Genomic DNA, 12,718 nt, shown 5'->3' with positions numbered 1-12,718 from the left:
ATCTCTCAGCTCTGACTCCATCCCGGGCCCCTTCGCCCGGCACAGGTACACAGGAATTGAGAAGGGTGTGTGGGGTGGGGTGGCTGGAGGGTCCTGGCACATGTCTTCAAAATGCTCACAGGCATTCTGGTATCTTTCTCCTCCTTGAGAACCATGGGCCAATGAAGCTTATAGAGGCAAGGGATTGCTTACTGGTTGTGATTTGAGGGACGTTTCACAAATAGATTTATTAGACTGATATCTATTCACCCTTATTCTAAAAATTACGTCTGTGGGGTGCCTACATGGCTCAGTAGGTTAAGTGTCCAACTCTTGATATTGGCTCAGGTCGTGATCTCGGTCGTGGGATTGGGGCCTGCCATTGGGCTCCACACTGAGTGTGTAGCCTGCTTAAGACTCCCTCTCCCCCGCCTCCTTCCTCTCAAAATAAATAAACAAACACCAAAAAAAATAAGATTAAGTTTGTTGCCATCCTTATCGATTGGCCTAGTATTCCATAATATATCGTTTCCTTGTCTAGATCTCTTCTCTTTTGCCTTTATTCTTTTAAATGTAATATTGAATACAAAAGAACGTGTAATGTCATGGGAATCGTAAAGCATATTAATGAAAAGCACATCTGTGAAACCACCTAACTTGCTTCTTGAAATGCAGACACTGAGTCAGGTTCCTGATTTTTTGGACCACAGCAGGAATCCCTTAAGCTAATCATGTCACCTTAGTAGCTAGGTGACATCAGCTGCCTGGGAGAAATGGGCCTTTCCATGGGGTGGTGTATGGAATAGGAAGAGGCAACTGTGAGGCCTTGGAACTGCCCTGTGGGCAAGAGGCTGCAGTAACAGACCCAGTTCTCATACTAGCTTTGTGATTTGGGGTTAACTTCTCTGTGCCCCAGTTTTCTCATATGTGAAATGGGAATAATAATAGTACCAACTAAATGAGGTTGTTATGAAGTGTAAACGTGAAGTGAATAGAATGTTCTTGGCACGTGTAAGCACTCAGTGAGTGTTAGCTGTTATCATTATAGGGGAAGGTGATAAAAGGAAAGGAAGGAAAGGAGAGGAAGGTTGAAGTCAGTAGGAGTTACATTTTTCCTGCGATGCTACTTTCCTTGGCTTGGTTCTCCTTTGCCTTTTTTTGCAACGGAACACACAGCCCGAGGACCCAGATGTGAAAGGCCTCCAAGGGGAGCTTAAGCTGATCAAAACTGGGCCACAAGGGTGAAGGAGAACCATCATCTTGTGACTAGAATCTGCTCTCGGCAAACTCTTCCCTCTCCTCCTGGATGGGACTGATCACAGCTTCCGAAAAATCACCTTGGGGGTCAAGTGAAGGGGAGACTGGAGGCAAGGTAGAAAGGAAAGGCAAGTTCCATACCACCTCTGCATCATATGAAGTCCAAATATCACTCTCAAACTGGGAAACAGCACGAAGAGTTAGTTGTACAGTAAACTCTTGGGAGTCGTTTAAGGCATTTTGCCTATAATTTTCATCCATCGATTCAGTGGCCTTGTCTCAGACAAAGTCCCCATCTCCAAGATGCTTCAAGTCTTGTAAGACAAAAGACTACTATGACAGAATCCATTGAATGCTAAACTGGGGAAACAGTGGCTACAAGCAAAGCCCTCTGGGAACGGATGGATGATCATATCGAGGAGATATCATCTGACTTGCGCCTTAAGGTGTGGGGCACATTTCTTCTCCATCAAATATTCAACTACAACATTGACTCTCCATGGTGGGGGTGTTTTTGGGGTGGGGGGTAGATTTCAGAATGTGGCTTTCTAAGACATAGATTGGGGTGTGGGGGGGGGAGACAGAGGAGAAAGGGTATGTGCCATTGGGCAAAGCTGTCCCATTCCTGAACCCTGAAAACACCTAGACTGTTCTGGGATATGTGCCTGTGGATCCTGCCTCGCTCAACCTGGACAGCCTTCAAATACACACACACACACACACACACACACACACACTCACACGGAAAAGCTGGTTTTGCCTCACAATTCCACCATGTTGTGGTGGCAAAGTCAATTGATCTGAGTAACTGAAGAAGCCAAGACTGAGAGGCTCCCACCTGGCACTTCAGGCGGTCACCATAGTTGTGTGTGTGTCTGTCCCATACAACCCTGGGGGTCTCATCGTGAACATACATGTACCTCTAAATTCTCTTCCTGCAGTGTGATGTATGGTGGTCTATTTCTTTAAAACAGGCAGTCAGTCAATCCAACACAGATACTGAGGGGAATGATCATGGCAAGAGATCTTTCCTTGGATATATTTTAAAAAATCCTCAAAGGAATAAAATGTATACAATTCGAATATTCCTGAGACAGATAAGCTCCTTCAAATAAGGGAACTCCTTCCTTAACTAGAACTAAAGGGGAAAAAAAAGAAATGTCCCAACAAAATTCCTCTATACCTTCCTCTAACACTGCAATGGTACAATACTGAAAGTCGTTTGCCTCATTATTCTGGAACAAATTTACACTTGTCTTAGGAAACAGGCTAAGTGTTTCCAATAATTTAGAGAAAGCATGTCCTAGTCGCTGTGTGGAAGCCACACATGTGTGATAACAGTGCACACAGCACACCCATGGAAAAAAATAACAGTGCTTTTACTTAAGAGAAAGGAAGGATAATGGTTACTTAGAAAGTGTCCCAGACAAGCTGTCAAATTGAATTCAGAGAGCTGGAGTCTGACTCCGGGACAGGGCTGGCTGGCTAAATTCCCTTGGGATTGGGGTTTCCTGCCTGCTACAGTTTGGAGACAACGACTCTTTGTTTCCAGCTCTCTCTCTTTCTCTCTCTCTTTCAATCTCTCTCTGGTGAACACACACACACACGCACACACACACACACACACACACACACACAAACATGTAGCTCTCCAAAGAGGGTCAGATCGAAAGCAGACAAAACATTAACTCTGGAATTTCAAAGAAAAACAGTTTTAAAAAAAGTAAAATGGAGAGAGCAAGCTACTGTCTATTCTATAATCATAAATCCTGCCTTTGGACCACAGAAACAGCACACGCTCTCTCGCTCTCGCGCGCTCTCTCTCTCTCTCTCTCACACACACACACACACACACATACACACACACATTCAGCAATCATCCCTGCTTTGCTAAAAATGGATTAGGGGTGTTTCACCATAAAGGAAAAACATATAATGACAAAGTTCTTAACAGGCCCTCCTGTGAGGCCTCAATACCCTTAAATTCTAAGTGCATGTTAACCATCTAACCTGCTCCATAAGAGAGGTTATTTACTCCCTAAAAATAACAGGAGCTCACCTCACAGTGGTACGCATGTTCCAGAACAATCCCCCACGTGCTGCCCTGTCTGAGGCGTGCCCACGCCCAACCCCACACTCACCCTCCCCTCCCGCAGAGACACTACACTCAGGAGGCTGCCCGAAGCCCACTCTCCCCCAAATGCTGTACTCAGAGATGCATCACCCTCATTCACTACACGACACGCACAGTGCACAGCTTTAGGAATACGTATTCTGAGCTCATCTCTGTGTCTTTTCCCATCAAAACGAAACTTCTCAAGGCATCTTTTAACTTGTGGAAAATTTCAGAGGTGTAGAAACGCAGAGACAGAAGTCGAGGGAAGCGTAGAGGGCATTTTATCCTGCTTTAACAAGCATGGACTCAGGGCCAGTGTCCTTTTAGCTCTCCTCCCACCCACTCCCCCTCCCCAGCCCCCATTATTTTGAAACAGATTCCTGGCTCTGGGTTCCTTTGCTGAGCTTCCTGTCCCACAGGGAGACGCCCAAGGGGACTTGGTCTCTCAGCTTCACGTGAGCCACCCAGAGTCCATGCAGGGCCCCCTACCTCACGCCCAAGTCACCCATGAGCCCTGTTGGGAGGCCTTGCTGCTCCCATAGGGCATGCTCATACACCCCCAGCGAAGCTCCCCTGGTCCCTTTCCCCAAATCGAGCCTGAACACATATGGCGCCTCCACACTGCGGCCCCCACACATACATGGCAGGCCCAGACCCACTGATTGGTGTTGGGGTCGACCACCTTCCCCTGGTTTCCACAGCCATTTCCAAGACTACCATACTGTAGACTTCCAGGGGTGTCCCATCTTTAACTGCGACCTCGAAAATTAAATCATCTAAAGGACACCCCAGAGAGGATGTAATGCAGGGGGGATGGCAAGATCCGGTGATACATCACCCATACTCCACCACACACTATTTAATTGCTTACTGGCCTAATCTACAGATCTCTGACTCTGATTCCAAGCCCCGTGATGGCAGGTGCTGGTTGGCACACCATGTTTCTGGGGCTCCGCCCAGTGTCCCAAACACGGTAGGTTCTTAATAAATGAAGAGGTGACGGAATAAGGTGGAGAAGGACGCGAATCACAGAATTTTGGTCCCTTTCTGACCAAGGTACCAAGTGACTTTAAGCTCTGCCACTTGCCTTCACTCCCCATGTGGTCTCAGCCGGACCCACATCGCCTCTGGCCTCACATCTCTTTGGGATTTGCATTTAATGATTCTTTCATCTCTCCATGAGTCTCAGAGAACTTCTTGTACGTAGCATGTGTTTTTCTAATTGATTATATGCAATTTCATTTTACTCCTTACGAGTTCCACGTGCATCTCCCCAAGAAGACCTTACGCACCGCCGGTGTCTCACCCGTGGTATTGCCACGCCAGGTGATATGCTAAGGTACCCTTCTCAGCCTTCAGCACAGTGTCAGCAAATGGGAACCCCTCAAAAATATTCTAATTATTTTGCAATAATGCCAACTATTATTACAATTCATGGAGCAAACATGGAGCACTTATTGGAAAGTCAGATACCACACTAACAAGTGATTTATGAGTACTGTATCAGCCCTCGAGGGGTACTAAAATTGTCCTCATGTTATACATTAGGAAACTGACACAGAAAAAGTAAGTGACTTGTCCAGGATCATACAGTCTGTGTACAGATCTTAAGGTTTGTTTTTTTTTTTTTTAGCTTATTCATTTATTTTGAGAGAGAGAGAGAGAGAGCATGAGCTGGGGAGGAGCAGAGACAGAGAGAGAGAAAAAGAGAATCCCAAGCAGATTCTAAGCTGTCAGCACGAAGCCTGATGTGGGGCTCGAACTCATGAACTGTGAGATCATGACCTGAGCCAAAGTCAGATGCTCAACTGACTAAGTCATCCAGGCACCCTGAGGTTTTTTTTTTATATAATTTTTTAAATGTTTATTTTTGAGAGAGAGAGAGAGAGTGAGACAGAGTGAGAGCAGGGGAGGGGGCAGAGAGAGAGGCAGACACAGAGTCCAAAGCAGGCTCCAGGCTCCGAGCTATCAGCACAGAGCCTGACGTGGGGCTTGAACTCATGGACCACGAGATCATGACCTGAGCTGAAGTCAGACGCTTAACCAGCTGAGTCACCCAGGTGCCCCAAGGCACCCCGAGTTTTAATTAAGATAATACAATGCCGAAGTAAGAGAGGAATACCTACCTTAGGTAAATTCAGAGCATGAATTAAATAATTTAGTTAATTCAAATTGTCATTACATGATTGAATTAAATATGTTGAGACGATGATATGAGAAACAGCCTGGAGGGAGGAAAGAAGCCAGAGGCTTACGGTTGAGCCCTGCTCTACCCTAAGACCTGGATGACTTCAAATGAACCCCGTAATCTCTGTGCCTAGTTTTCATTACCTACAGAATGAAATAATAATAATAATAATAATAATACCAGCCCTGCTGTCTCATGGTGATGGCATGAGGCGCAAATGAGATAATGGATGTGCAAATGCTTGGCAAACAATAAAGGGCTGCAAAAAAGGGGCTGTTGCTATGTGCACAGGCCCCTGCCATCTGGAAATCTCCTTGAGGGAAGCCGGGCTCTTGTTAGCACGATCTTCAGCGCCAGTTAGGCATTTCTCTCCAAAGGATGCGGAAAGGTAGTTTCTCCCCCTCTCTTTCCCATACTTGGAGTGTAAGCAGACAGACTTTTTATCCATCAGCCAAGGCAACTGCTAGCGATGGTTATTCCACAGGCTGACAATCCACCCGCAGTGGAGAAGTGGTTTTGCATTTAGCAGCTGGTTCTGAAAGCCTTCCCAGGCTGGGGCAAGAAGATCAGTGCTACATGGGCCCTTGGCAGGTTTATGAGTTCCAGGAGTTAATAAACAAGGAGCTCAATATCCTCTGACTTTTGGAGAGGCAGAGGTATTTAAACAGATCCAGCATGAGGAGCTAAGGAAATGAGGGTTTAGCCATGCAAAGCAGCCCTGGACCAGAGGGGTGCGCTGATGACTGCATTTTAATTTTCCAGCTGAGAGCACTGGGGGGTCCCTAAGGTTTACCCAGAAAACAAGGTGGAGTTCTGACCTGCACCCCCGAACACACTCCCACCTCCGCATGGAGGGCAGAGAGAACAGGTTTGGAGTTAGTGGTCCCGGCTCCAGGTTGCGGATGTGCTTGGTAAGGCCACTTAACTTCCAGAACCCCAGTGTCCTCCCTATAAAATCAAGGTACCAATACCATGTGTATTATTTAGATACATACGGTGAGGGCTTATAAGAGGAATTTCTGAGATGTGAAGTGAGGTGCTAATGTAAACTTGTTAAAATCAGTGATAACGATCACATCATCAATGACAATGATGAAATGAATGAATCCTGATCACGTGGTCCCTTCACTCAACCCACACCTTCATCAGTCAACCTGTAGGTCCTGTGCTTCCTTCACGAGAGGCCAGGAAAGGTCAAGATCAACCCCCCAGTGCATCTCCAGGAAAACCCTAGTCAGGGGAGGCTCTGAGCTGGGTCTCCTTCTCCTCTTTCTGGTTTGTGTCTGCACTGTAGCATAGGCTTCCCAATTTGGGCTGCAGCTTATGAGATTAAACTGGAGAGCTTTAAAAAATTCCCAATGTGCATGTGTCACTCCTAGATATTCTGAAGTAGAATTGGTCATGTCTGGGGCCTGGGAATCAACATTTTAATTTTTTTTTTCATTTAAATTTTTCATTTTTTTGATCGTGCCAAAACATCCATCGCAGAATTTACCGTTCTATTTTTCAGTGTACATTTCAGGGGCATCAAGTACGTTCGTGTTGTGTAACTTTCACCGTTGGAACTTTTTCATCATTCCAAACTGAAACTGTACCCATTCAACGACAGCTCCCCATTCCCCCCTCCTCCTGGTCCCAGGAACCATCATTCTACGTTCCTTCTCTATGGATTTGCCTACTCAAGGTGCCTTGTAGGAGTGGAGTCGTACGATATTTGTTCTCGGGCACCAGTGTTTTTTAAAAGCTCTCTCAGTGACTCTCTGTGCCGTTCAGACTAGAAGGCAGTGCCAGTCAGGGGTTGGGTATGACTTCATCTTTGGGAAAAGAGAACAGTACAGGGGCATGGAAGGAGATGACACTGGGGAAAACTGTGGCCACAGGGGAAAATAATGGGCAAAGTTTCAGATCTCTGCTGCGACAACATATAGGCCAGATACTGTCTGCATGGAAATTGGGCCAGAAGGGAAAAGCTGTATTTGCCAGGGAGACCATCTGAAGCAGGGAAACCTTGACTCCAACCGGGGTTGAGTCTTTGCTGTGCTGTTGACCAGCTGTGTGCTCCTTCAGCGAACCACTTAAAGTTGCTGAACCTCACTTTCTCTCTCCGCAAAACGGAGAGAGAGTCTTAACTACCTCTCAGGATGTTTCCAGGTCAGAAGCGGAGGCAAAGCAAGAGGGTGTCTAAGGTATTACAAAACCTCATATAGACGACGGCTGTGGCTGCTATCGTAAATGGGTAACAATTGCTTCCGTCCTAATTTATTTTTTGAAAGTGCATTAGCCTTGATAAGTAAAGTCAAGTGAGCACAACTGTTTTGACTGGGTCCAATCCGTGACCATAGAATACTTCGGGTAAAGGGGCTTAGAGACTGCTATAAATTAATTTTAAAAATCAAGCCTTATTTCCTGGGCACAAATGACCCTCCGAGGGCGCAATCATTTGCAAGAGACAAGCTGGAAGGGTGATTATGCCATTTTAAAGAAAAAGGCACTCTCATTTGATAAGTGAATGGAAGAAGCACAATAGACATCATCTCTTCAACTTCTTTCCTTTGTGTGTGATGCCAGCACCTGCCCTTTGTGAGGCACAACACACACACACACACACACACACACACGCACGCACGCACACACAGCTCTGTTGCTCTAGAAGAACTCTGGGCTTGTTTGGGGCTATGTGTGTGTCTTATTCCAACAACGTGGAGCCAAGGTGGCTCGGTGTTTTCTCTTGAGTTTTCCATTTAATGTTTTCAGTAATCAAGACAGCTATTAGAGAAAAAGCAGGAGAGGAAGAGAGAGAGGGAGAGAGAGAGGGAAAGAGGTGGGGAGGAGAGTGAAAAGGAAGGAGAGAGAAGCCTGATTAGCTTTGTCTTGCTAATGCACTTTGTTTTGTGGGCGATGGGCCTTTCAGACAGATTCAGACCACCTCACAAGGGGGGAGGCAACACAGAAGCAAGACAGCTCAAGTGGAAAGCTTTACTGGGGACAAAAGATGCACCTGCAAAGCACAGACTTAATGGTCTCTAGAGGCCAGGGCCGATGTTGGGAGATAAATGCCCCGGCACCACCTGAATGAGGTCCTGGCAGCGTGCGTTTGCCTGGATACTACAGTTAATTCATTTCAGAAGAGGGGTTGTTGCCCAGCAAGAGCGAGCTACTCCTGCAATAAGCCTGAATAAGCCCAGTGGCACTGCAAATGCTCGGCCGCCCTGTGCACAAAGGAGCCAAGGGAAGGAAATGCAGTATGGTAGGTAAAGGAGAGGGCTGAAAGCTAAGACCCCTGGAGGAGTAATGAGCTGCAGCTCATCAATGCAGCTCAATTCAGACTTGCTTCTAAACGAAAGTCTTTATTTTAAGCCCATTATCAGATATTCTCTCATTGGCTCGGCCCCAGTCTCACTGGTTGCCAGCAGGGTTTAGCCTGAACAACTGAAGGAACTTTGAAGGATCTCCTTCTTTTCCTTTCCTCCCCTTCCCTTTCTCCCTCTCTCCCTTCAGTCCTTCTTTTTCGCTTACCCCCTTCTTTCCAAGAGCTGGATCCCTATCCTCAAATGAAATTTTAACTCAATAAATAAACCAGATCAAAACAGTGTGGCCCTGATGAAGGCGGAGCCCTCACCTGGGGCTCTAGAACATCCCTTTAGAAGCCCAGAGCTCAAGAGTCAAACCCCTACTGACTTAGTTCAGTCCTTTTATTTGACAGGAAACGAAGATGCGGGGCATGAAGTGATCTCCCCAGACCAAGCCAAGGGTGCCCTGACCTCGAATTTAATATGTTTGTCACTATAATATATTTTCTCTATGATAGACATCTGCAACATGATGTTAACTAGGTCAGCAAGTAAAATGTGGCTTGGACTGCAGAATGAGTCAATATGACTTTAGCTTTCATGGCAAAATCCAAAAAAATGTGATTCGGAAAGGAAAACAGTAGCATGAATAGGAGGGACCCAGCGTGGGGTAGGAGGCGGGGGAGAGGAAATAAATGAAACCACAAAAGTTTAAAAGCAGATTCACCATGTTGTATATTCCTTTCACTAAATTCTCTGGTTATCATCTGATTATAAATTGTTAACAGGAAACACAAAGTCCTATGTAACCAAAGGTGTGATCGTGGCCAAAACACCCATGCTTTTTGGGTCTGCCTCCTCCATAACTCACGAGGATTCTGAATCAATGTTCCTTAAGGCTTTTCTGTTAGAAGAGCTTCATGTTTCTCTGAAATCTTATGCTGAGCTATACTACATGCAACCTACATGGAAAATTTCTGCCTTCATTCATTCAATTTTACACCACATGTACATTATATATATATATATATACACACACATATATAATATTATATATATTTATATGATTTACTGTCATTATATATATGTACTATATATATTGTGCATTATTATATATATTATATATATAATATATATATATATGTATGATTTATTGTTAAATTGCTTTCCATACAACACCCAGTGCTCATCCCAACAAACTGAGGGTTGATAGGGGGTGGGGGAGAGGGCAAAGTGAGTGATGGGCATACAGCAGATGTACATGAAAAAAAAAGTGGCAAAGTAGAAAGTCAAGGAAGGGAGTGTGTTCATCAGACTCCTATTCGCTCTTTAAGCCGCCACTCAAAATTCCCCTCCTCTGTGGATTTTTTTTTTTTTTTGCCTTGGGCAGATTTTTTTCACTTACATTTTTTCTCCTTTAAACCAGGTACCACGAATCATTCACTTGTTTAAATGCCTGGGATCTAACACAGTATCTGGAACAACACATCCTCACAATGTTTTGTAAATAAGATGTGGAGAGGTGCTATTGCAATCAAATCCTCACTGGTAAATACCATTTGTTGAGGTTGTTCCTGTCTCTCTCAACTAAACCAAACCCACTAGACCAAATCCCCACATCACCACTTTAAAAATAAATTGGCATTGCTAAAATTTGTTAGGAAAAAAAAGAGACCCTTAAAATGTGGCTTTGCAAGAATCCTTAAAAATCTTCATTTCATGATCTTCAACAGAGAAAAGCCCCCAACTTCCAGCTTTGAAAGGGTGCAGTCCTCGAAGAGCAACAGCTTTTATTTCATGGGGTAACAATGTCAAGTCATATCTTTGATATCATTACAAGATATTTAAAAACCTTGCTGTATTTTTTTAAATGTTTTTATTTTTATTCCTGAGAGAGAGAGAGAGAGAGAGAGAGAGAGAGTGAGCAGGGGAGAGGGGCAGAAGGGGAGAGAGAGAGCCTCAAGCTCAAGCAGGCTCAAGCAGGCTTCATGCTCAGTGTGGAGCCCAATGCAGGATTCGATCCCATGACCCCGGGATCATGACCTGACCTGAAATAAGAGTCCGATGCTCAACAACTGAGCCAACCAGGTGCCCCAAAACCTTGCTGCATTTTTGCAGTTAGTGCAAGCGGGATATGCTTTGGCTTCTTGCCTTGTATGCTAGAAAAATCTGAGCGGAACAAAAGATTTGGTGCTTGAAAATTAACAAAGGGAAACCTCAATAAAATGGAGTTGGGGGGCCAGAAAGAGAGACCTAGTGGGGGGAGGGGGGCAGTACCACTCACATGTCAATTACAGGAAGAATGGTCAATTATAGACTTCAACAGATGTGTCAATGACCTATCACAACAGATGAATCTCAACAGGAAAGAATCATCAGTTACAGGTTCCAACAGGGAAAGATGTACATTACATCTCCTGCAAGAAATCAGCTACCCCCTGCACCTCAGACAATGAGAAGCTGTCATCACCCCCGAACTCTTACTTTTCTCCAGTGGACTTACATTCACAACAACTCCTCCCAACTTCCTCCATGTTCTCCATAAAATAACGTTCCTCTCTCCTTTGTTTGTTGGGCTGACCTATGCTTTCCCCATAGCTTGTTTATCCTGAATTGCTATTCTCTGCCCTTCCCACATAAACCAGTTTTTGCTCATAAAATAACCACCGATCTTGTTTTTAAGGTTAAGAGTGCACCGATTTGGAGTTCCCCACGCCAATCTTAACAGCATGGAACCGTGCCTTTCCTGGGACTGAAGAAAATGCATGAGAGAACAGACTCACCTTCTTTGACACTCAGTCGTGAGGATTGGTCTGTGTGGGAGGTCGTGTTATAGGCCAACAGTGAACCTGTAAGGCAAAACAAAAGCATGTTATAACAAGGGTAGATCAGGAGTAGAAGATGGGAGGAGAAGGGAGTCAGGAGGGGAATAGATCCGGGTAGGTAAGAGAGACAGATGGCTCCTTGAGAGAAAGAGTTCATGGAATCCATCCTGCCTCCTGCGGGGAATGTGTTTGATTCTGGAGCTCCGGCCAGAGCTAGTTAGGACAGAATACCCGTGAGTGGGACACACACAGCCCTCGCCAGCAGCCATGTTCACAGTTCTGAAGCTCCTGGGTGTCCACACCCCATCATGGCAGGAGCACAGGACTGAGACTCTCCCTGTGCGGCCATAGGGAAGTCTAGACTTTGATTTCTGCAGCAGCAAAACGAAGGGGTTAAACTACAGGAGGAGTTGGCAAGCTTTTTCTATAAAGACCAGATAGTAAATATTTTAGGCTTTGTGGGCTAACTGCAGTCTCTGCTGTACATTCTTCTTTGTTTTTGTTTTGTTTTGTCTTGTTTTGTTTTGTCCATGGGCCAGAGTTGGACCGATCTGGCCTGCAGTTTGCAGTTTTGCCACACCCTGGAGAAGCGGCTACACAGTTCCTGCGTGCTATGGTATCCGGTGGGTTTACAGACAGGTCATTTTACTGGCGGGTGAGATGCTTGGGTATCGGTCACTGAGAATGGAGGGGAGTGTTGGCGGTTGGGAAGGGGTCAGGATGGCAGGAGGGCCGGTAGTAACCTTCGCCTTCCTTTGCAAATGTCTGAGAGAACACAGCTGATCGTGGGGCACAATCCATTCAATTTCCAGAGTGCTGCTACCCCATCTCCTAAGATGAACCCTTAACGCGTAACTACTCTTACCGGGCACTGCCCTAGGAATTTCACAGGGGTGACAGTTCTTTTCTGTTGCATGTAAAAACTCCCCCTTTCCCCTAAAATGGGGCTCGTTCCTTAGTTTCAAAAGAACCCAAGGGTTTCGTTTTGTGAACTGTAGGCATGTTTGCAATTCTCCTCGAGAGTCTCCTGGGGAAACTCACAAGTGCCCTCAAGACCAGGGCT

General features: G+C 45.5%; 1 protein-coding gene across 2 annotated transcripts in view; it reads right to left on the bottom strand.

Moving 5' to 3' along the window:
• FLI1 (Fli-1 proto-oncogene, ETS transcription factor) overlaps positions 1 to 12,718 on the bottom strand; it is a 120,627-nt gene that overhangs the window by 19,076 nt on the left and 88,833 nt on the right. For both annotated transcript variants that reach the window (XM_047072287.1, XM_047072286.1), the window contains one exon: positions 11,614 to 11,679. In XM_047072287.1, the coding sequence (XP_046928243.1) occupies positions 11,614 to 11,679 (66 nt within the window). The remainder of the gene's footprint in view (positions 1 to 11,613; positions 11,680 to 12,718) is intronic.

Source organism: Lynx rufus, unplaced genomic scaffold (assembly GCF_022079265.1).
Source record: "Lynx rufus isolate CCGP_SWC_20201006 ecotype Redwood Valley unplaced genomic scaffold, mLynRuf1.p SCAF_9, whole genome shotgun sequence".
In the NCBI taxonomy this organism is placed as follows: domain Eukaryota; kingdom Metazoa; phylum Chordata; class Mammalia; order Carnivora; family Felidae; genus Lynx; species Lynx rufus.
The sequence above is the reverse complement of the archived record's forward strand: the minus strand, read 5'-3'. Positions and strand labels throughout refer to the sequence as shown.